General features: G+C 37.0%; 3 protein-coding genes across 6 annotated transcripts in view; 1 reads left to right on the top strand and 2 right to left on the bottom strand.

Moving 5' to 3' along the window:
* The window catches only part of LOC113643902 (C-type mannose receptor 2-like), an 84,715-nt gene that overhangs the window by 27,842 nt on the left and 32,432 nt on the right, over positions 1-24,441 (top strand). The window lies entirely within an intron of this gene.
* Positions 1-24,441, bottom strand: part of LOC113643904 (macrophage mannose receptor 1-like) — a 146,000-nt gene that overhangs the window by 105,411 nt on the left and 16,148 nt on the right. The window contains exon 6 of one of the 3 annotated variants that reach the window (XM_047815909.1): positions 14,398-15,081. The exons of the other annotated variants lie outside the window; for them this stretch is intronic. Within the exon in view, the coding sequence (XP_047671865.1) occupies positions 14,977-15,081 (105 nt within the window). The 3' untranslated portion in view covers positions 14,398-14,976. Of the gene's footprint in view, positions 1-14,397; positions 15,082-24,441 lie in introns of those variants that run through there. 3 annotated transcript variants of the gene reach the window in all.
* On the bottom strand, positions 5,350-10,715 carry LOC113643900 (macrophage mannose receptor 1-like). The gene is made up of 6 exons (XM_027148354.2): positions 10,478-10,715; positions 8,333-8,404; positions 7,069-7,455; positions 6,607-6,945; positions 6,122-6,213; positions 5,350-5,950 (listed from the first exon to the last, which is right to left on the bottom strand). The coding sequence occupies exons 2-6, from the start codon at positions 8,367-8,369 to the stop codon at positions 5,846-5,848; spliced, it is 960 nt and encodes a 319-aa protein (XP_027004155.2). The 5' UTR covers positions 8,370-8,404; positions 10,478-10,715; the 3' UTR covers positions 5,350-5,845.

The raw sequence follows: 24,441 nt of genomic DNA, 5'->3' as shown, positions 1-24,441 counted from the left end.
CCAGAGGGAGGGTTGTTCATCCCTGACCATCTACACTCCCAAGTCCTCCAATGGTACCACAGCTTTCACATGTTCTGTGACCCTGGCTCTGCCTGCACCTTGTCAGTCCTCCAGCAGCGCTTCTGGTGGCCAAAGATAAGGAAGGATGTCCAGGAGTTTGAGGCGGCATGTCCTGTCTGTGCCCAGCATAAGACACCCCGGGGCCCCCCAGCCGGCTTGCTCCATCCTCTTCCTGTCCCCAGGTGGCCCTGGTTTCATGTCTCCATCGACTTGCCCTGTCAGCTGGGCTCACCACCATGCTCTCTGTGGTGGATCAATTCTACAAGATGGCTTTTGTCAGCCAAGGAATCAGCGCAGCTGCTTGGCCTCCCACGCAACATTGTGTCAGATCGTGGTCCTCTGTTCACCTCTATCTTTTCGAGAGAGTTTTGCCAGCTCCTGGGGGTCACCATCAGCCTGTCTTCTGGGTTCCACCCTCAGTCTAATGGACAAACTAAGCGGCTAAACCAGGAACTAGAAAAAGTATTTCACATCCTCTGTTCCAAAGAACCTACGTCCTGGTTATTTAACCTGGTGTAGGTGGAATACACCCACAACTCCCTGCCGTCGGCTGCCACGGGTCTCTCCCCCTTCCAGGCCGTGTATGGATACCAACCTCCACTGTTCTCCAACCAGGAAATAGAGGCATCAGTTCCCTCTGCCCTTGCCTTGGTCAAGCATTGCCGACGAGTCTGGAGAAAGTCATGAGCGGTCCTACTCTGGTCTTTTAGGAGATATGCCCAGTGGGCCAATCGCAAGCGGTGTCCGGCACCCCGTATAACGTTGATCAGAGGGTTTGGCTATCCACCAGAGACCTGCCGCTTAAGGTTGCTGTATTCAACCTAGCTTCCATGTCTCCAGACTCAGCCGAGTTCAAGACTGCTCACTGCTCTGTCTTTTGTCTGCCCTGTATTCGTTGCCTGGCTCTGTATCATATTAGAGACTGGTCTTTATGCAGAGTGTTTGACTGCCTTGCCTGATTATTTTATCAAGCTCATTAAAGACATTTATTATTTACATTGGCATCCTGCATTTGAGTCCTCCCTTCCGGCCCACCTTGACACAGGTTATTTTTATTTAGGTGTTTATGTGTAAATCTGTAGATGTCCTAGTTAATAACTCTTATGTAGCTGTTCTAATCAACATGATGAGGTAAGTTCTGCTGATTACTTGGTCTGACCACCAAGGCGGCTGTCATATGAGGTCGAGGTTGTGAGACGCACCAGTGAGCAAACCATCTTTGATGATCCTTTACTGCGTGTCCTGGTCCTGCTGGGACCTATGAGGGCGTTTATATATTTTTAATATTTGATGTCACACTCTGCTCTGACCTTGTGATGTCGTTTGTTTATGACCTCTTCTTATGATCGTATTCTTATCGTATTCTTTGCTTTGACCTGGAAATTCTATCTGTTCTGTTCTAATGAACATGTCCTGAACACAGGCACTCTGTGACAGTTAACAGTTTTTTTTCTGTAATTTGGTAATTCTTTTTCATTCTAAACTCATCAACCCTCCTGTAAACACGTCAAACTTCACATCTGTTCTCGGCTTTTGGTGCTTATAGACAACACCAAATACTACACCTTTGTTTTGTATTAATGCTCTCAGTCTGTCTCAGTAAAGAGTTTTGCTGTTGAGTCACCGTCTCTGTCTGGTTCATATGGTACTGTTTCCTGTGATATCAGCTCAGAAATAGTAGCAGTGAAAAATCAAAAAAGTTCTTCTCTAAATACAAGTAAAAAATAAGTTCTGGAAAAATAAGTACCTTCAGTGTTTGATTAATGTTTAAAACCAGATTTCATGCTGCAGTCTCTAAATATAACAACAAAGAGCTCTGTTTTCATAGGAAAAGCAGTTTTACATAAAACCACACACACTCACACACACACACACACACAGACACACACACCTCGGGGGTATTCCAGAAAGCAGGTTATGTGACATACCTGGGTATGTTTAAGGGTAAGTTCGTGGATAACCTCAACTTTCGGTTCCAAAAACTGAGGTAACTTTCTGGGTATGTATGTAACCATAGTAACTGACTCTCTGAAGATAACCTGCTCGGGAGCAGGTTATGTTTCAGTGTAACTTCGTTGCAGATGGTTGGTGAGTATGTTTTTTTTGTCGGGAGAGGGTTATAAGACCGCGTATTGATGTGTTTGCATACCCTAATAAATATTTGAAAGAGCGTTATCGTTTTTCAAAAGATTTGTTAGTTTATTTAACACGTCTTTTAAAACCGCATATCGCAAATATGACAAACCGCGGTTCTGCACTTAGCACTTAGGTTTTTTGCGTCTGGCCATTTTTTGTACAGTGTGGGCGATTCAGAGCATGTGGGAAAGGCAACTGTGTGCAGAGCCGTTCGTACAGTATGTCTGGCACTTAAACAGTTCTTACCCACGTTTGTGCAGTTCCCTGGCCATAAACCTCTGCAGTGGCAGGTGTGTCCTTTGTAGTAAAATCTATGATGCATATTTAATATTTAGTCATATTATTTATATCTATACATGTATTCATTATGCGCACACACCCTTCATACTTCCATAACCTTCTGTTTCATGGTTTCCAAATGTAATTGGGTGCATTGATGGCACTCACATTCCTATTAAAGCTCCACCAATTTTTTCCCTTCTTAAAATCATTAAAGTCATTACTTTTTCCACTAACTAGGTAATATTTGAGGCAACCCAAATCATTACCAATGTCGAGGCAAAATGGCCAGGATCTGTGAATGATGCCAGAATTTTCCGCGAGTTATCATTATGCCAGACATTTCAGCAGGGAATGTTTTTCTTTATACAATTGTTTTTTTTTTCCTTTTTACATTCAATTTGTGTTGTGCACTTCAATCATTACAGGACAGTACAATGGTTACTTGCTGGGGGACAGAGGATACCCTTGTCTGCCCTATTTAATGACACCCTGAACCTGAGCCTGGACCACAGACACGGTTTAACCTGGCTCTCAACCAAACACGGGCCAAGGTGGAGATGACCATAGGGATCCTCAAATCTCGGTTTCAGTGTCTGCGTGGGCTCCGGGTTAGTCCAGAGAGGGCATGCAACATTTTAGTGGCTTCTGTTGTGCTTCACAATATTGCCACTATAAGTAGAGAGCCACCCTCCTTGTATTGAGGAAGATGGCCCAGAGGAACACCTACAGATTTTAGAGGCCAGCAGAGACGGAAGACTTTTGAGAGACAGGATCTGTCAATTACTTTTATTAATTTTTTTGCACTGGTCTGCCAGGCAGGTTATTTCTTTATTTCCTGAAAAACAATAAAAGTAAAATTCAATAAAATGTTTTTTTTATATTGCTTTGCACACACACACACACACACACACACACACACACACACACACACACACACACACACACACCACTTTCAACATGCAACAGATTAAAGTTCTCACCTTAAGGTGATGGTCCAGTAATTCAATTTCAAGTGCTGCTTTTTTAATGAGGAGCCTTTTCTCTTCCATTTGAAGCTGTATAAGGTCCATCTCCATGTCACATGTCACTTTTTCTTATTTGTTTTTGAAGATGGACCTTATACAGCTCCTTTGCTGGCAACTGGGAAGGTGTAAAAAATTCAGTGAATGAGATTGTTTGGTCAGACAATAAAATTCAAATATGGACTCCTGGACACAAATTCTTACCCTGCTTAGATTGTGTGCTGAGTTTGAAGGACTCTCATCTGTGGGCAAATCCCTGTGAAAGGACAATGACAGTTTGTTACTCTAATACCAAAAAGGGGCCATACATTATAAATGGTATGCATCATACTGTACCTCAGTGGATCTACTAGCATTGTCCACTTCTGTCTCCACAGATGTGGTCTCTTCATCGTCATCTTCATCTTCTTCATCCTACAGGAGAAATATTCAAGTATACATTATCTGGCAAAAAAAAAACAAAACAAAAAACCCCCCTAAAATTAACTAAAGGTACCTGAGAACAATTCACTTACAACTGTGACAGACTGCATTCTTTCTGGAGGGTCCAATAATACAATCGTCCATCAGTATCTATAAGAACACATAACCCATTAAATTCTCAATATTATCAAAGAAAATAATACATGAAAAGAGTAACATGTCGGACTAAGATCACAGTAGCCTATACATCATATGCAGTTAAATAAAATAAGCCTACATAAAAATTAAACAAATCATAGAGGTAAACTTACATTTCACCATTTTTTCACCATCACTTGTGGTGCATGGTGTGTGCGAGGAACTGCCCCCTGGAATGCCACTGATCAGATGGGGTGAGGGGAGGTGGTGGTGGGCCCCCTCCAGTTAGACGGGCTTCGGTCTTCTTTCTATTAGCTACATGACAGAATGAATATACTAAATCCTGATATAATAATAGTTCATTAATTGTGTAATCAAATATTACCTTTTTGCAGAATGTTTTTGTGTTTTATTTTGACTTGGCTTAAAGTTCTTCTGGCTCCAGAAGGATTACACCTTATTAAATAAAAAATATACATTATTATTTTAAACTAAAGAAATAAATGGCAGGAAAAGAAAATGCTTTCATAGTGATAACATATCCAAAAGGATGTATAAGTCATACTTCATTATTTTGCATTATAATAAAACGGGAGCCAATACCAAATTTGTAATTTAATACACTCACACATTTACTCTGTCCGTTATTTTTTGCCAAGCCAACTCTCTTGCTTTAGCAGATTCAGCTGTATTGCTTCTTTTTAATATTATTGGCTTAAACTCTTCATAAGCGTGCATTAAAACCTCCAACTCCGCCTCTGTGAAATACGCCGCTCTTTTTTTCGTTTTGAGTTTCCATGGTGACTCGTGAAATCGGCGAAATCATGAAATCATACTCATGGTATGCCTGTTTGGGGTAAATCAACCCAGAGGTTACGATTTATCAAATGGTAAGTTAACCAAGCTTTCTGGAATACCCCCCTGATCACCTGCTTCCCAAACAGATGAACAAGTAGGAGGATCTTCATGATCTATAATGTTTGGATCTGTAGCTCCTACACTTCAGCACGTCTGTTTGTGTTAATGATTCTTTTACTGCCAACATGTGGTCAGTGTAATTATTGCAGACCCTTTGCTCTGTTTGCTCATGACATGAGGACAGTTTTTGCAGTGCAGTGATGTTGATGATGATGATGATGATGATGGGTTTTTAAGAATGAATATAAACCTCACGGAATTAATAAAATCAGACCATAATAAAAGTTAATCTATGATTGATGCAAAAACAAAAGTTTTATTTTTAAATTATTTATTGATAATATTAATGTATAACGCTATAGCCCATAAGTACAGATATTACAATAAAAACAACAAAATAAGTAAATATATCTAAATAGAGAGAAGAATAAAAGGACAGTAATAGTGTCAAGGTCATTATATCTGACTGTTCTAAGTACACACAGTGTATTTACAGGTTCTGTTACATTCTCCCTCTTCTATATATGGGTTTTATTCTTTACTACGACAAACTGATGTATTAAACCCAGTATATGAACAGACCCTCTTTGACTTTCTCCTTATCACTGTGTCCAGTGGCAGCTTGCAGCAAAAGCTGAACATATTAAATAATAATTATTTGACAAAACATTGAAACTAATGTTAAATTTAAGATGAAGTCAAAGTGGTTGTGTTACAAACAGGGCAATAAACTGAGATGTTTGTTCTTCTACTTCTGGTAAATCTTGTCCTCTACCGCCCCCTACTGATTAAAGCTTAAATATTGAAGGTTAAATACATTTCAGTTAGTTTACAATCTGCTGGAAATGAAGGTGAACATTTAGATGTTACAGGTCATCTTTTTTCTTCTTGAAGATCTTTCCATCTGGCTGCACCCTCCAGGTCACTGTGGTGTTCTCCAACATGCCATGTTCTTTCAGTTTCTTCTTCATCTGAAGATAAGGATCAGGATTTAATCATTAAAACCAAAAAAAAAAAAAAGAAAAGAAATTTGTGTCACCCAGAAAGGAGGAATAAATAAAAAGTGATAATGACAGAAATTTGAACAGATGAGCAGTGATAACATGGATGTTAAAACACAAAATGTACGTCCTGAGACTCACCTGCTCTAAAATGGACGACTGAACAGCAGGATCAAACACACTGCCATCAGACTTCAGCTGCAGTCTCACTGTCTGATTCCTCATAGTGGAAACTATGGAATAAACACACACACACACACACACACACACACACACACACACACACACACACACACACACACACACACACACACACACAGTAGTTTAATTTCCTTTCCTAAAAGTCTAATTTGAACATCCTCCACATTCTTCTCCTTGGACTGTCAGTTACTCCTGAATTAAATAAATAATACATTTTACATTTATTTATTTATTTATTTATTTATTTATTTATTTGTTTGTTTGTTTGTTTGTTTGTTTGTTTGTTTGTTTGTTTGTTTATTACTTAATTATTTAATTATTTGCATTAATAAAAATAAGTGTATTAAATTAAATAATTATTTGAGTATTTAATTTGCCATCAACTGTATATTAATAGCAAAAATCAAGAAAAACACAAGACTCACTGGAATGACAGAAAAAACAAAACAGGTTGTTGCAGTCTGTATCATAGAACACTCCGTTATAAACCATTGCACAGTTCTCATTGCTATAACGATTATCAGGTTGTCCAGAATCCCATTGTAGGTTTAAAGCGATGGTTCCATCTGACCACTTCCATGAGTCTCTGTAGAGCCCAATCCAGGAATCACCCTGGATGTTCCTCACCTGCCCTAACATGTTTTGGTCTGAGCTGTTAAGAGCGCTGGCCAAATCTGTGTGATGTTCTCTACAGTAAGCCTGAGCTTGAGGCCAGGACAAAGATGTAGTGATGCCAATAAACCGGGCAGCACCACTGAAATTAGCTGTGGGGAAAAGATAAAGGTCATCTGTCTGTACAGGAAACATGATACCAAAATAAAACCAAAGGTGTGAAAATAAACCTTCAAACTGACACAAAACAGATCAGTATTATGATAATCACTCACCATTATAGCAAATGAAGGGTTTTGGATGTATACATGGTGCATCACACCATGCATTAGTGCCACCTATCATAACACATGCTTCATTTCCACCGAGATTATTAGGATCTCCTGGGTACCAGTTTGTATAATTGACATTCTTCAGTGGGAGGTTGTTTAAGGACCAGCGCCAGCTATTGACATCATTGTATAATCCGACCCAGGCATTTTTTGCCAGATTTTTGTTTGCTGTAAGTTTCTTTACTCTTAGCCAATCAGTATCACTTATGACTGTTGCCAGATCATTGTAAGTCACCCTGCAGTACTTCTGTGCAACAGGCCATTTCGCCCCTGTCATTATCAGGTCATATTTGTGAAGGACGGTTCGCAGGACAGCAACTGGGACCAGTCCTGTTGGGGACATTTTATTTTTTAAACACAAATTAAACTTTAACTGCTGAATATTTGATTATTGATAAAACAATTAAATATAATAAAATAAAAATTAACCATACAATTAAAAATAATTAAAAATGATATATTTATTTATTTATTCATTTATTTATTTATTAACTTATAAAATAATGACAGGTATATTCTTTTATAACTCTTTTATAAATGTTTATATTCACTTATATTCAATTCTTATTAAGTTCTCTAAAATGTTATTTTGGGAACTCCACACACATTTGTAATATTTAAATATATAATATTTAAACATGTAATATTAATTTGTGTAATACTAATTATTATCAGGGTTTGAAATCAACACCAGGTAAAAATCAGCTGTAGCATGCTATCAAATCACTAGTCAATTTGTCGGCTTACTTTTCATAAATTATATTCACTCATTCATTTCTTGGGGAAGTTCATATAAGCCAAATCTGTGCAAATACTGAACTCATGAGTCATCATGAAATATTAAATACACACTTTGTATTATTAAATACAAAATAATGTGATGATACTTACATGGGGTTAAAATATTTGGTTAACAGAAAAGATTTATTTTGGAACATCTGACAATTTTAGCAGACCATATTGTACATCTTTTAGTCCACAAGTTTGTCTTGTTGTTTTGTTTGATGTTCTTTGTACTTGTACTGATTTGCCCACATAAAAGGATGAGGAGATGGAAGGATGAGGGGTTTTTCTAAGGTTAGTAGAAGTTATGGCCGGTAACTTAAACATTTAGTAGCCAAATTGGCTGCTGAGTGAAAACGGTCATTTCAAACCCTGATAATAATTTCATAAATTATGCCATTAGTGGTTTAGAAAATAATCTCACCAGTGAGAAGCAGAAGAAGAAAAAGATTCAGCTTCATGATGGACAGCTAGCTGATGGAAATAAAATCTCAATCTGAAATAATAATATGAAAGTATCAAATACCAAGTGCTTTATTTGTGCACCTTTGTAAATGATTATCTAATCAAGTTTTCATCATCATCAGGTGTCAGGTTAGGGCCGACAACAGTGAGGGATTACAGCACACATCAACCACTGCACACATTCACACCACACACCAAGTCACATAATCAGAAACACCTGCACTAGTGCTAGTGCAAGCACTAGTATTTAATCTGTAAAGCACTTGGACTTGGTCTAATGTTTATTGTACATTGTCTGATCCATGCCATGTTAATGTTTATTCCAGACCTGGTGTTTGTTTCAGAAAGGAGGTTAAGTGAAAATTATGAGTATGTTAACCCTGAAATGAGGGAAACTCTGTGTTTTCCGTTTCAGAAAGGGAGGTATGTTAAACCCGAGAAAGCAGGTTAATTTAAGCCCATTTCTGAAAGAGAGGTAACTTGTACTCAGAGTCAGTTATCATAGTAACTTACTCTGTGAACCTAACCTGGTCGGGAGCAGGTTTTCTTCGTTTCTGTCGGTCTCCTTCCCTTTTTAAAGTAAGCGATGTTTAAAAACCTTATTTATTGCACACATTTCAGTTACACAGAGAGCATCAAAGGGAATGAAAGGGGGATCCTGTTGAAGAGTCTGTATTAATTCGTAGGGAGTTACATTTACATCGGGAGAGGATCTTGAGGCCCAGAGTGGATTTTTTGTCATACTGTATCCCTATGCATTTTTATTTTAGCGGCACCGTTTTTCTTTACAGTCAATAAGATACTTTCATAATCTCATCCATCCTTACATCAGAAATTTCAGCCATCGCGGCTGTGATCTTACATCCGAGCAGATGCTTTGTGTTGCATTACGTTTCTTTGCAAATGGTAATTTTGTGTATAACATCTGGGATGCAGAACAAATTAGTAAGGCTACTGTTTGCAGAGTGGTCAGGAAGGTGTGTCTCGCTCTTAATCGCTTTCTGACAATTTTTGTGTTGTTTCCTGATAAAATAAAAGACGTTTTTCCGGTTTCACTTCTGATATTATAACAGTTTGGAATTTAATCTAAAATAGTTCTTAATTACTAACTACAAATTACATCTTCAACAATTCTAATTAGATTAATGTAATAATTACTATCTCTAGAAAGTATTGGTCTCTCTCTCTCTCTCTCTCTCTCTCTCTCTATATATATACATAAAATTTTAATGTGGTGTATTTAATATATATATATATATATATATATATATATATATATATATATATATATATATATATATATATATTAAATACACCACATTAAAATTTTATGTTAAATCCACTATTGTTTTATACAGCAGTGTTTTTTTTGTTTTTTTTAAGTACGTGTTCAAATTCGCCAAATGCATGCAGAAACACTTCCAGTTCTGCTGGAGAGAAATATGCAGACTTTTCTTTTGTCTGACGCTGTTGCCATGGTGAAGTTATATCTGCGCTCCATTGATAATGGCTTTTTATAGTTGTGGTGTACGTGCTTAACTCAGAGTCAGTTAATTTAGAGTTGATCAAACTAACTAATTTCAGCTGTTCTGTAACCGAAAACTCAAAGTTTCCCATCTCAGGGTTTGTTGACTTAGAGTTCAAGTTTAAACTCACAGTAGGTTGAACCTCCTTTCGGAAACAGGACCCTGGTCGTTGTTCACGTGTTTCAGTCTAAATTAAAGAAACATTTTACTTTTACATCACGTGTATTCTTATTAAAAATTCTATAACATTTACAATACTGCTTGTTAATAAAAGTATGTTCATGTAATATGTTCTAAATAATGTTTATCACCATATCCATTAAGACACAGTACATCATACAATGAAAATTTTGTACCGATTGAAATTCAGTAAAAATTACAGTAATATTTCCTATATCAAAATATTACATTTATTTACTTAAACTTCTACAATAGTTCTTCATTAATTAATCAATAAATATTAATAAATATGCTACCTCTTACATACATATAATTGGTTTATTACCAAACTTAAACTCAATGTGCTACATAAATGTTATGTTTCTGTGAATTCTAACAATAAGAACATTAAATCATACCTGTAATACAAAAATCTGAAGGCTGCTGTTTCTTCAGTAGCTCTGTTTTAGATCTTCGCTGCTTGTACACAACTCTCTAAAACCTTAGGGAGATACTTCATCTGTTATCTTAACACTGGAAAGATTCTGACATGTGATACAATCTGATTTCCATCTTACTTTAACATTCACACAGACTCCAGAGTCCTTATTTCAACATAACCAAATTCTGCCAAGATTCTCCTCAGATTTCATCACAGAAAGTAAATGAAGGAGTTAATCAGGTTACTTTTGTGTTGAATAGCCATGTGCCAATAATCAGATCCAACATGCAGCATGTACAATATGATTATGGCTGCTTTATAAAATCATCACTGTCTCTTTTGGTAACTAGGGGGCAGCATTTTAGGGCAATGAGATAAATCAAACCCATTGGGAAACCAGGTGGGAATGTAGAGGCATCATAATGATTTAAAAATGATGGGTCTACAAAGGAGCTCCATAGTATTGTAATCATAAAGGAAGACCTGATGTGTTAAAGGACAGAAAAAGGTCAGATCAGGATTCTTATACCTTTCCTTATTAGGAGAAGTGCACTATGATGATTTGAATGTATTTTCTTGGCAAATAAAGAGTAGGACTGCTCCCCAGTGTGGGATTAATGTGTAAAACAAGTCTACAACTATAAAAATAAGGAGCACTGCTTTCCATAGGAAAATAAGTGTTATCTAAGACCAGCATTCGGTGTCAAGAATCTAAATGTCACAAAAAGAGTCTCTTGTTACACAGTTGTGGAAAATTGTTCAAATTGTTAAACACAGGATTAAATCCAAATATAAGTAAAACACTGTATACAGTATATCTCCACATTTTCAGTAGTCAAGTCAAGTCAAGTCAAGTCACCTTTATTGTCACATCACCCCAGCACATGTGCCTTGGTGAGTGAAATTCTTGGGAGCGAGCTCCAGAAATTGCAGAACCATTTACATACAATAGTAGAAACATAAACAGAACAATTTACAGACAGGTTAGAAAAAAATGTGCAAAATGCTCAGTACCATTGAAATGTGCAAATGTGGAAAATGTGGAAAGGATGCAATGTGCTCATACATAGTCAGTACACACAGTATACTACTAGACATATATATAACCATACATATATGTATGTATAAGTATAAACATAAATAATATATATAAGTATTATATACATGTAATATATATACTGTATGTAACATGTTAAGGTGCAACGGACTGTACAGATACAGAAATGTCCTGTGGTACTAATATCTTATTGTCAGATAGATTGTTATTTTAAATTAAATGCAGTGTGTGTGTATAGTCCCGTGTGTATTGATGCAGTATGAATGAAGTGTGCGTGTGTGCAAGTGTGTATAGTCCGGTGTTGAACTGTTGAATATTGTGGAAGTATGCTGTATGCTGTGTTAGTTATGGCTGTTAATTAGTCTGATGGCCTGAGGGAAAAAGCTATCCCTCAGTCGACTAGTGTGGGATCAGATGCTGCGGAGACGTCTTTCTGAGGGGAGCAGAGAGAGCAGTCTGTGGGACGGGTGGCTGGAGTCATTAGTGATCCTCCGAGCTTTCCTTATACACCACCTGTTGTAGATGTCCTGGAGGGAGGGAAGCTCACCTCCAACAATGTGGCTGGCAGTACGCACGACCATTTTCAGAGCTTTACGGTTGCCAGCGGTGCTGTTTCCAAACCAGGCGGTGATGCAGCCCGTCAGGATGCTCTCTATAGTGCAGGTGTAGAATGTTCTGAAGATGCTGGGGCTCATTCCAAACTTCCTCAGCCGTCTCAGGAAGAAGAGGCGTTGGTGTGCCTTCTTCAGCACTTCTTGTGTGTGGACCCGGTGAGATCCTCACTGATGTTAACACCCAGAAACTTAAAGCTGCTTACATGCTCCACAGGTGTCTTGTTGATGGTGATGGGTCTGTGTTCTCTGCTCTGTCTCCTGAAATCAACCACAAGCTCCTTGGTCTTGTCAATGTTTAGTGAGAGGTGGTTCTTCTCACACCATTTGGTCAGGGTGCTCACCTCTTCTCTGTAGGCCGTCTCATCGTTGTCGGTGATCAGGCCTATCACCATTGTATATAGTCAGAGTGCCCAAGCTGGGATTTGGAGTCATTACCCCTGTTGCTCAGCTACTGTAACCTACTGTAAATGTTGGCATCAAGCAAGAGTCACTATCAGCCCTATTGAAACTACTAACCTTACTATTGAAAAGTCACTTAGATTTTAAACACAACAAAATAACATTCTGCATTTGTGTCTCCTGTCCTAGATTTAAAAGCCCTCTCCATGGTGCAGAGAAGGGATTATGATACCGGCCAAATATCAGGAACTCACACAGGCTGGAATGAAACCAGTTTGCTGACATCTTTTTTTCCAATCCTGGACTCACCCACCTTGTCCTCAATGAGATACAGCGGCCGTACAGGGTCTTGGAATTTTGGGATCATCAAAAAAATGATGGCATCACTGAGGAGTCCGCGAACCCATGTTCCAGCCCCATTGTTGTTGTGCCAAAGCCAGATGGTGCCCTGAGGCTTTGCAACGACCTGCGAAGGCTTAACAAGGTCTCAGAATGCAACAGCTATCCCTTCCAGTTAGTGAATGATCTGGTGGAGCACCTTGAGAGAGCTAGAGTCATATTAATACTGTAACTAACCAATGGCCTTTGATCAAAGGTCAAAGTGCCACTGGTCCCAGATGCGAAGGCCAAGATGATAGATAGATAGATAGATAGATAGATAGATAGATAGATAGATAGATAGATAGATAGATAGATAGATAGATAGATAGATAGATAGATAGATAGATAGATAGATAGATAGATAGATAGAATCAATTTATTTGTTTTAACAATTTCCCATTGTCTCAAAGCCGCTTTACAGAAGTATGGAAACAGAAGAGAGAGAAAAAGAATTAAATATGATAATAATAATAATAATAATAATAAGAAGAAGAAGAAGAAGAAGAAGAAGAAGAAGAAGAAGAAGAAGAAAATAATTATAAAAATAAATAAGTGAATATATGCAATTAAAGTTTAAAATTTATTTAAAAAAGATTAACTTAATTTAAAATACTATATATTTATTCCTATCCTTAATAAGCAAGCCGGGGGCAACGGTGGCAAGAAAAAACTCCCTGAGATGATAAGAGGAAGAAACCTTGAGAGGAACCAGATTCAGAAGGAAACCCATCCTCATTTGGGTGACACTCTACAGTGAATAGTGTAAATGTATATAATGTCAGTTCTACAACAGTTTATAATAGTGCAGCCGAGAGCTCCTCAGGAACTAATGGATCATAGTAAAATCAATAACAGAAAGTTCAGCGCAGACCTGATTGTTGATAAAGACCAGACCATACAGCTGACTGACACAACATTGGTTAAAAAAGAAGGCATGTCAGTCTCTGGGCAGCTTCATACACAACAATCCCATGAGACACTTGCTTAAACTGAGACTGTGTTTGAGTCCAGTACACTAATTGGAAGTCTGTTCCATAACTCTGTGAGGAAAAAGCTCTGCACCCTGCTGTAGCCTTTTGTATGTGAGGTACAGTACTACCAAATAACCTGCACCTTTTTATTGAACCTTGCAGGACAGATCATAAAACACCAAAAGGTCTCTCAGGAAATGTCGCATGAGACCGTTAAGTGCTTTATAGGTTAATAATAGTATTTTATATTCAATGCCAAACTTGACTGGAAAGCAATGCAACGAGGATATGATAGGTGATATGGTCATAGCTTATGGTTCTAGTTAGGACTCTAGCTGCTGCGTTCTGGACTAACTGGAGCTTGTTTATGCGCCTACTGGAACATCCAGACAGTAAATCATTACAATAATCCAAACTAGAGGTAACAAATGCATAACTGCATCATGTAATAACATCATATTTCTTATCTTAGCAATATTTCTGAGATGAAAGAAGGCTATGCTTGTGGTATCATTTATCTGAGCTTCAAATGAGAGAGCGGTATCAATAATCACACTGAGGTCTTTTTCTGCTGCACTTGATGTAATAAAATCATCATCCAGAGTTACTCTGTAATCAGAAAGCTTACTTCTGGCTGCCTGTGGAGTAATAGCACTTCTGTCTTGTCAGAGTTAAGCAGGAAGAAGATAGTAAGCATCCACTGTCTAATGTCCTTCACACAATCTTATATCTTATTAAGCTGTTGACTCACATCTGACTTAGCTGAAACATATAGCTGTGTGTCATCAGAGTAACAGTGGAAGCCAATACCAAATATATAAGTAATTATTGCACCACGGGGTAACATATACAATGAGCAAAGCAATGGGCCTAAAACTGGACCTTGCGGAACACCGGACATTACAAACAGAGCAATAAACTGAGATGTTTGTTCTTCTACTTCTAGTTAATCTTGTCCTCTACCGCCCCCTACTGATTAAAGCTTAAATATTGAAGGTTAAATACTTTTCAGTCAGTTTACAATCTGCTGGACTTGAAGGTGAACATTTAGATGTTACAGGTCATCTTTTTTCTTCTTGAAGATGTTTCCATCTGGCTGCACCCTCCAGGTCACTGTGGTGTTCTCCAACATGCCATGTTCTTTCAGTTTCTTCTTCATCTGAAGATAAGGATCAGGATTTAATCATTAAAACCAAAAAAGAAAAGAAATTTGTGTCACCCAGAAAGGAGGAATTAATAAAAAGTGAAAATGACAGAAATTTGAACAGATGAGCAGTGATAACATTTATGTTAAAACACAAAATGTATTTAAATTTCAGAGACGTCCTGAGACTCACCTGCTCTAAAATGAACGACTGAACAGCAGGATCAAACACACAGCCATCAGACTTCACCTCAGTCTCACTGTCTGATTCCTCATAGTGGAAACTGTGGAATAAACACACACACACACACACACACACACACACACACACACACACACACACACACACACACACACACACACACACACACAGAGTAGTTTAATTTCTTTTCATAAAAGGTTAATTTGAACGTCCTCCACATTCTTCTCTTTGTACTGTCAGTTACTCCTGAATTAAATAAATAAAACATTTTATATTAATTAATTCATTTATTTGTATGTTTGTTTATTTGTTTTTGAATTATTAAAAATAAGTGTATTAAATTAAATAATTAATTGAGTATTTTATTTGCCATCAACTGTATATTAATAGCAAAAGCCAAGAAAAACACAAGACTCACTGGAATGACAGAAAAAAGAATACACGTTGGTGCAGGACATATCATATAACAGTCCGTAATAAACCACTGCACAGTTCTCACTGCCATAATAATTATTAGGTTGTCTAGAAGCCCATGGTAGGTTTGAAGCGATGGTTCCATCTGACCACTTCCATGAGTCTCTGTAGAGCCCAATCCAGGAATCACCCTGGATGTTCCTCACCTGCCCTAACATGTTTTGATCTGAACTGTTAAGAGCGCTGGCCAAATCTGTGTGATGTTCTCTACAGTAAGCCTGAGCTTGAGGCCAGGACAGAGGTGTCGTGATGCCAATAAACCGGGCAGCACCACTGAAATTAGCTGTGGGGAAAAGAAAAGAAGGTCATGTCTCAGTCATCTGTCTGTACAGGAAACATGACACCAAAATAAAACCAAAGGTGTGAAAATCAACCTTCAAACTGACACAAAACAGATCAGTATCATGATAATCACTCACCATTATAGCAGATGAAGGGTTTTGGATGTATACATGGTGCATCACACCATGTATTAGTGCCACCTATCATAACACATGCTTCATTTCCACCGAGATTATTAGGATCTCCTGGGTACCAGTTTGTATAAGTGACATTCTTCAGTGGGAGGTCGTTTAAGGACCAGCGCCAGCTATTGACATCATTGTATAATCCGACCCAGGCATATGATGTCAGATGTTTGTCTGCTGTTTCTTTCTTCAATCTTAGCCAATCAAAATCACTTGCGACTGTTGCCAGATCATTGTAAGTCACCCTGCAGTAATTCTGTGCAACAGGCCATGTCACCCCTGTCATTATCAGGTCATATTTGTGAAGGACGGTTCTAAGGAAGGCAACTGGGACCAGTCCTGTTGGTGATATTTTATTTTTTAAAAACAAAGTAAACTTTAACTGCTGAATATTTGACTATTTATAAAACAATTAAATATAATAAAATAAAATAAAAAAAAAACAAATACAATTAAATATAATTACAATATTTATTTATTTATTTATTTATTTATGTATTTATTTATTAACTTATAAAATAATGACAGATATATTCTTAACTCTTTGATAAATGTTTATATTGACTTGTTCAATTCTCTACAATGTTATTTTGGAAACTCCACACACTTTTCTAAAATTATAATAATATTTAAATGCATAATATTTAAACATGTAATATTAATTTGTGTAATATTAATTATTATCAGGGTTTGAAATTAACACCAGGTAAAAATCAGCTGTAGCATGCTGTCAAATCACTAGTCAATTTGTCGGCTGACTTTTCATAAATTATATTCACTCATTCATTTCTTGGGGAAGTTCATGTAAGTCAAATCTGTGCTAATACTGAACTCGTGAGTCATCATGAAATATTAAATACACACTTTGTATTATTAAATACAAAATAATGTGATGATACTTACATGGGGTTAAAACATTTGGTTAACAGAAAAGACTTATTTTGACACATCTGACAATTTTAGCAGACCATATTGTACATCTTTTAGTCCACAAGTTTGTCTTGTTGTTTTGTTTGATGTTCTTTGTACTTGTACTGATTTGGATGAAAAGGACAAGGATGAAAGTAGTAGAGGAGATGGAAGGATGAGGGTTTTTTCTAAGGTTAGTAGAAGTTATGGCCGGTAACTTAAACATTTAGTAGCCAAATTGGCTGTTGAGTGAAAAAGGTCATTTCAAACCCTGATAATAATTTCATAAATTATGCCATTAGTGGTTTATAAAAATAATCTCACCAGTGAGAAGCAGAAGAAGAAAAAGATTCAGCTTCATGATGGACAGCTAGCTGATGGAAATAAAATCTCAATCTGAAATAATATGTAAGTATCAAATAATAAGTTTTTTTATTTGTGCACCTTTGTAAATGATTATCTAATCAAGTTTACATCATCATCAGGTGTCAGGTTAGGGCCGACAACAGTGAGGGATTACAGCACACATCAACCACTGCACACATTCACACCACACACCAAGTCACATCATCACAAACACCTGAACCATGTCTTTGAACACTGAAGCACTAGTATTTAATCTGTAAAGCACTTGGACATGGTCTAGTGTTTATTGTCCATTGTCTGATCCATGCAATGTTAATGTTTATTCCATTTTTGTTTAGTCTGTGCTCAGGTTCCATAGACCTGGTGTTTGTTTCAGAAAGGAGGTTAAGTGAAAATTCTGAGTATGTTAACCCTGAAATGAGGGAAACTCTGTGTTTTCCATTTTAGAAAGGGAGGTATGTTAAACCCGTGAAAGCAGGTTAAGTTAAGCCCATTTCTGAAAGAGAGGTAACTTGTACTCAGTGTCAGTTATCATAGTAACTTACTCTGTGAACCTAACCTGGTCGGGAGCAGGTTTTCTTCGTTTCAGTCGGTCTCCTCCCCTTTTTAAAGTAAGCGATGTTTAAAAACCTCATTTATTGCACACATTTCAGTTACACAGAGAGCATCTAAGGGAATGAAAGGGGGATCCTGTTGAAGAGTCTGTATTAATTCGTAGGGAGTTACATTTACATCGGGAGAGGATCTTGAGGCCCAGAGTGGATTTTTTGTCATACTGTATCCCTATGCATTTTTACTTTAGCGGCACCGTTTTTCTTTACAGTCAATAAGATACTTTCATAAGCTCATCCATCCTTACATCAGAAATTTCAGCCATCGCGGCCGTGCTCTTACATCCGAGCAGATGCTTTGCGTTGCATTATGTTTCTTTGCAAATGGTAGTTTTGTGTATAACATCGGGGATGCAGAACATATTAGTAAGGCTACTGTTTGCAGAGCGGTCAGGAAAGTGTGTCTCACTCTTAATCGCTCTCTGACAATTTTTGTGTTGTTTCCTGATAAAATAAAATACTGTTCTGGTTTCACCTCTGATATTATAACAGTTTAGAATTTACTCTAAAATAGTTCTTAATTACTAACTACAAATTACATGTTCAACAATTCTAATTAGATTAATGTAATAATTACTATCTCTAGAAAGTATTGGTCTACTTATTAATATGGCCTATATATATATGTGTGTGTGTTTATTATATATATTTTTAAAATACACCACATTAAAATTTTATGTTAAATCCACTATTGTTTTATATAGCAGTGTTGTTGTTTTTTTAAGTACGTATTGAAATTCGCCAAATGCATGCATAAGCACTTCCAGTTCTGCTGGTGAGAAATATGCAGACTTTTCTTTTGTCTGACGCTGTTGCCATGGTGAAGTTATATCTGCGCTCCATTGATAATGGCTTTTTATAGTTGTGGTGCACGCGCTTAACTCAGAGTCAGTTAATTTAGAGTTGATCAAACTAACTAATTTCAGCTCTTCTGTAAACGAAATCTCAGAGTAGCCCATCTCAGGGTTTGTCAACTCAGAGTTCAAGGTTAAACTGAGAGTTGGTTGAACCTCCTTTCTGAAACAGGCCCCTGGTATTAGTTCATGTGTTTCAGTATAAATTAAAGAAACATTTTACTTTTAAATCACATGTATTCTTATTAAAACCTCTATAACATTTACAATACTGCTTGTTAATAACATTTTGTTCATGTAATATGTTCTAAATAATGTTTATCATCACATCCATTAAGACACTGTACATACAGTCCATCATACAATGAAAATTTAGTACCAATTGAAATTAAGTAAAAATTACAGTAATATTTCCTATATCAAAATATTACATTTATTTACTTAAACTTCTACAATAGTTCTTCATTAATTAATCAATAAATATTAATAAATATGCTACCTCTTACTTACTTATAATTGGTTTATTACCAAACTTAAATTCAATGTGCTACATAAATGTTGTTTCTGTGAATTCTAACAATAAGAACATTAAATCATACCTGTAATATAAAAATCTGAAGGCTGCTGTTTCTTCAGTAGCTCTGTTTTAGATCTTCACTGCTTGTACACAACTCTCTAAAACCTTAAGGGGATACTTCATTTGTTATTTTAACACTGGAAAGATTCTGACATGTGATACAATCTGATTTCCATCTTACTTTAAAATTCACATAGACTCCAGAGTCCTTATTTCAACATAACCAAATCCTGCCAAGATTTTCCTCAGATTTCAGCACAGAAAGTAAATGAAGGAGTTCATTAGGTTCCTTTAGTGTTGAATAGCCATGTGCCAATAATCAGATCTAACATTCAGCATGTACATTATGATCATGGCTGCTTTATAAAATCATCACTGTCTCTTTTGATAACTAGGAGGCAGCATTTTAGGGCAGTGAGATAAAATCAAACCCACTGGGAAACCAGGTGGGAATGTAGAGGCATCGTAATGATTTAAAAATGATGGGTCTACAAAGGAGCTCCATAGTATTGTAATCATAAAGGAAGACCTGATGTGTTACAGAAGAAGGTCAGATCAGGATTCTTATACCTTTCCTTATTAGGAGAAGTGCACTATGACTATTTGAATGTATTTTCTTAGCAAATAGAGAGTAGGACTACTCCCCAGTGTGGGATTAATGTGAAAAACAAGTCTACAACTATAAAAATAAGGAGCACTGATTTCCATAGAAAAATAAGTGTTATCTAAGACCAGCATTCAGTGTAAAAAATCTAAATGTCACAAAAAGAGTCTCTTGTTACACAGTTGTGGAAAATTGTTCAAATTAAACACAGGATTAAATCCAAATATAAGTAAAATACTGTATTCAGCTTATCTCCAAATTTTCAGTAGTCAGAGTGCCCAAGCTGGGATTTGGAGTCATTACCTCTGTTGCTCAGCTACTGTAACCTACTGTAAATGTTGGCATCAAGCAAGAGTCACTATCAGCCCTATTGAAACCACTAACCTTACTATTGAAAAGTCACTTAGATTTGAAACACAACAAAATAACATTCTGCATTTGTGTCTCCTGTCCTAGATTTCAAAGCCCTTGCCATGGTGCAAAGAAGGGATTATGATACCGGGGTTAGTTATCAGGAACTCACACAGGCTGGACTGAAACCAGTTTGCTGACATCTTTTTTTCCAATCCTGGACTCACCCACCTTGTCCTCAATGAGATACAGTGGCCATACAGGGTCCTGGAATTTTCGGACCATCAAAAAAATGATGGCATCATTGAGGAATCTGCCAACGCATGTTCCAGCCCCATTGTTGTTGTGCCAAAGCCAGATGGTGCCCTGATGCTTTGCAATGACCTGCGAAGGCTTAACAAGGTCTCAGAATTCAACAGCTATCCCTTCCACTTAGTGAATGATCTGGTGGATTACCTTGGGAGAGCTAGAGTCATATTAATACTGGAACTAACCAAAGGTCATTGCCTTTAATCAAAGGTCAAAGTGCCACAGGTCCCAGATGCGAAGGCCAAGATGTTAGATAGATAGATAGATAGATAGATAGATAGATAGATAGATAGATAGATAGATAGATAGATAGATAGATAGATAGATAGATAGATAGATAGATAGATAGATAGAATCAATTTATTTGTATAACGCTTTTAACAATTTCCCATTGTCTCAAAGCCACTTTACAGAAGTATGGAAACAGAAGAGAGAGAAAAAGATCTAAATATAATAATAATAATAATAATAATAATAATAATAATAATAATAATAAGAAGAAGAAGAAGAAGAAGAAGAAGAAGAAGAAGAAAATAATTATAAAAATAAATAAGTGAATATATGCAATTAAAGTTTAAAATTTATTTTAAAAAATATTAACTTAATTTAAAATACTATATATTTATCCCTATCCTTAATAAGAAAGTCGGAGGCAACGGTGGCAAGAAAAAACTCCCTGAGATGATAAGAGGAAGAAACCTTGAGAGGAACCAGATTCAGAAGGAAACCCATCCTCATTTGGGTGACACTCTACAGTGAATAGTGTAAATGTAAATAATGTCAGTTCTACAACAGTTTATAATAGTGCAGCCGAGAGCTCCTGAGGAACTAATGGGTCATCGTAAACTCAATAACAGAAAGTTCAGAGCAAACCTGATTGTTGATAAAGACCAGACCATACAGCTGACTTACACAACATTGGTTAAAAAAGAAGGCATGTCAGTCTCTGGGCAGCTTCATACACAACAATCCCATGAGACACTCGCTTAAACACTGAGACTGTGTTTGAGTCCAGTACACTAATTGGAAGTCTATTCAAAAGCTCTGCACCCTGCTGTAGCCTTTTGTATGTGAGGTACAGTACTACCAAATAACCTGCACCTTTTTATTGAATCTTGCATGACAGATCATAAAACAACAAAAGGACTCTCAGGTATTGTAGCATGAGACCGTTAAGTGCTTTATAGGTTAATAATAGTATTTTATACTCAATGCCAAACTTAACTGGAAAGCAATGCAACGAGGATATGATAGGAGTGATATGGTCATAGCTTATGGTTCTAGTTAGGACTCTAGCTGCTGCGTTCTGGACTAACTGGAGCTTGTTTATGCGCCTACTGGAACATCCAGACAGTAAATCATTACAATAATCCAAACTAGAGGTAAAAATGCATAACTGCATCATGTAATAACATCATATTTCTTATCTTAGCAATATTTCTGAGATGAAAGAAGGCTATGCTTGTGGTATCATTTATCTGAGCTTCAAATGAGAGAGCGGTATCAATAATCACACTGAGGTCTTTTTCTGCTGCACTTGATGTAATAAAATCATCATCCAGAGTTACTCTGTAATCAAAAAGCTTACTTCTGGCTGCCTGTGGAGTAATAGCACTTCTGTCTTGTCAGAGTTAAGCAGGAAGAAGATAGTAAGCATCCACTGTCTAATGTCCTTCACACAATCTTTTATCTTATTAAGCTGGCGACTCACATCTGACTTAGCTGAAACATATTGCTGTGTGTCATCAGAGTAACAGTGGAAGTCAATACCATATATACGAATAATTGCACCAAGGGGTAACAAATATGGGCAATGGGCCTAAAATTGGACATTGCAGAACACCGAACATTATCTTAGATTGTTTAGCGTGGTCACCATTTAGATCAACAAACTGATATCGATTTGTCAAATAAGACCCAAGGAGCTGTCGCTTTAACACCAACAACATGTTCTAGCCTATCAAAGAGTATAGAATGGACAATGGTATCAAAAGCTGCACTAAGATCAAGTAAACCTAACAAAGAGACACAACCCTGATCAGATTCCAGGAACAGGTCACTTATGACTTTAATTAACCAGTGCTGTCTCTGTGCTATGATGAGGCCTAAATCCTGACTGATACATTTCAGGAATAGTGTTCCTATGTAGGTATGAGAATAACTGCTGAGCTACAAACTTTTCTAGGATCTTGGAGATAAAGGGAGGTTTGATATTGGCCTATAGTTGGACAGCTTGGTTGGGTCGAGGTCAGCTTTTTAAATCAAAGGTTTGATAACTGCTAGCTAAAAATCTTTAGAATGGGTTGGATAGCTACCGGTAGTATCTGTTTAAAGAAACACATGGGTAAGGGATACAGTATGCAGGTTGATAATTTAGAAGAGGAAATCAGTGAAAATAAGTCAGTCTCTTAGATGGAATTAGAACAGTCTAAATACTGCTCAAAAACAAAAATATTATCTATGGCATTATCTATCAAGTTGTTTGGTATAATGGACTATATTTTATACTGTATGTTTAATCCGAGGTTTAGAACGAGAGCAAAAGTGTGACTTACATTAACAACTAGGTTTTCAGAATATGGTCCAGGAGGTCTGTAAATAACAATTAGAATAATTGAATCAGTAGACTTATTTTTTGTGGCTTCATGCTATATTAGTATGAAAAACTTTGAATAAGTTGAACATATGTCTAGATTCTTACTTGATGCCTAGCTTATCAGCATGTACAACATCATCTTGGGTATGGCTGATGTATATAACTATAACCCGGTGGACAATCTGCATTTAAGGTGATAAACTTGTTTTTTTTTACCCATGTTTCAGTTAAACACAGAACTGTAAATTTTGGTCAGTAATTATTTCATTAGCAATAAGAGCTTTGGATGCAAGACATCTTATATTTAACAGACCTAGGTTCAGATCAAAGATGCCTGCTGTGCATTCACCACAATCTTTTATTATGCTAAGAAGATTATTAAAAAAGATAACCTTTTTCTGAGTGTTTATAGTTTGTTTAGCTCGGGAAACAGACACAGACGCTATATTGTGAACTCTAGGTGACGACTCAATGCAGCTAGCAGACAGTCGGATTAGCCTGCTTGTCTGCTCCCTGGCCCTGGCACTGGATTTTCACTGATTAACTAGACCTGTTCTTATATGTGCTATCCTGCAAGGAATGAGAGCAGCACCTTCCCGAGTGGGATGGACATGGTCACGTCCTAATAGGCCAGCCATGCTCTCAAAATGCCCCTATTATCTATGAAGCCCACATCGTTTTCAGAAAACCACTTGGAAATCCAGCACTTCAGCAACCATAACCTGCTGTAAAATACATTGGGATGGGGCCAGATTGGGATGGGGCCAGAACATACTACAGCATTAGAGATAACCTTTGCTAATTTACACACCTCTACAATATTGCTCTTAGTAATCTCTGAATGAGGAAGTCATATATTGTTAGCTCTTACATGGAAAACTATCTTTGAATACCTATGCTTTACCAAAAACATAAGATTACCTGCTATATCCAGCCCCCTGGCTTCTGGAATACACCTAACCAGGGCTGCTGGAGCCCCTAAAGTCCTAGCTAATTTCACATGCCTTAAAATGGAGTCTCCTATAACTAGAGCTCTTTCAGGATTCTCACCGGGT

The sequence above is a fragment of the Tachysurus fulvidraco genome, chromosome 7 (assembly GCF_022655615.1).
Source record: "Tachysurus fulvidraco isolate hzauxx_2018 chromosome 7, HZAU_PFXX_2.0, whole genome shotgun sequence".
Taxonomy (NCBI): domain Eukaryota; kingdom Metazoa; phylum Chordata; class Actinopteri; order Siluriformes; family Bagridae; genus Tachysurus; species Tachysurus fulvidraco.
This window is presented reverse-complemented; position numbering and strand designations above follow the sequence as displayed.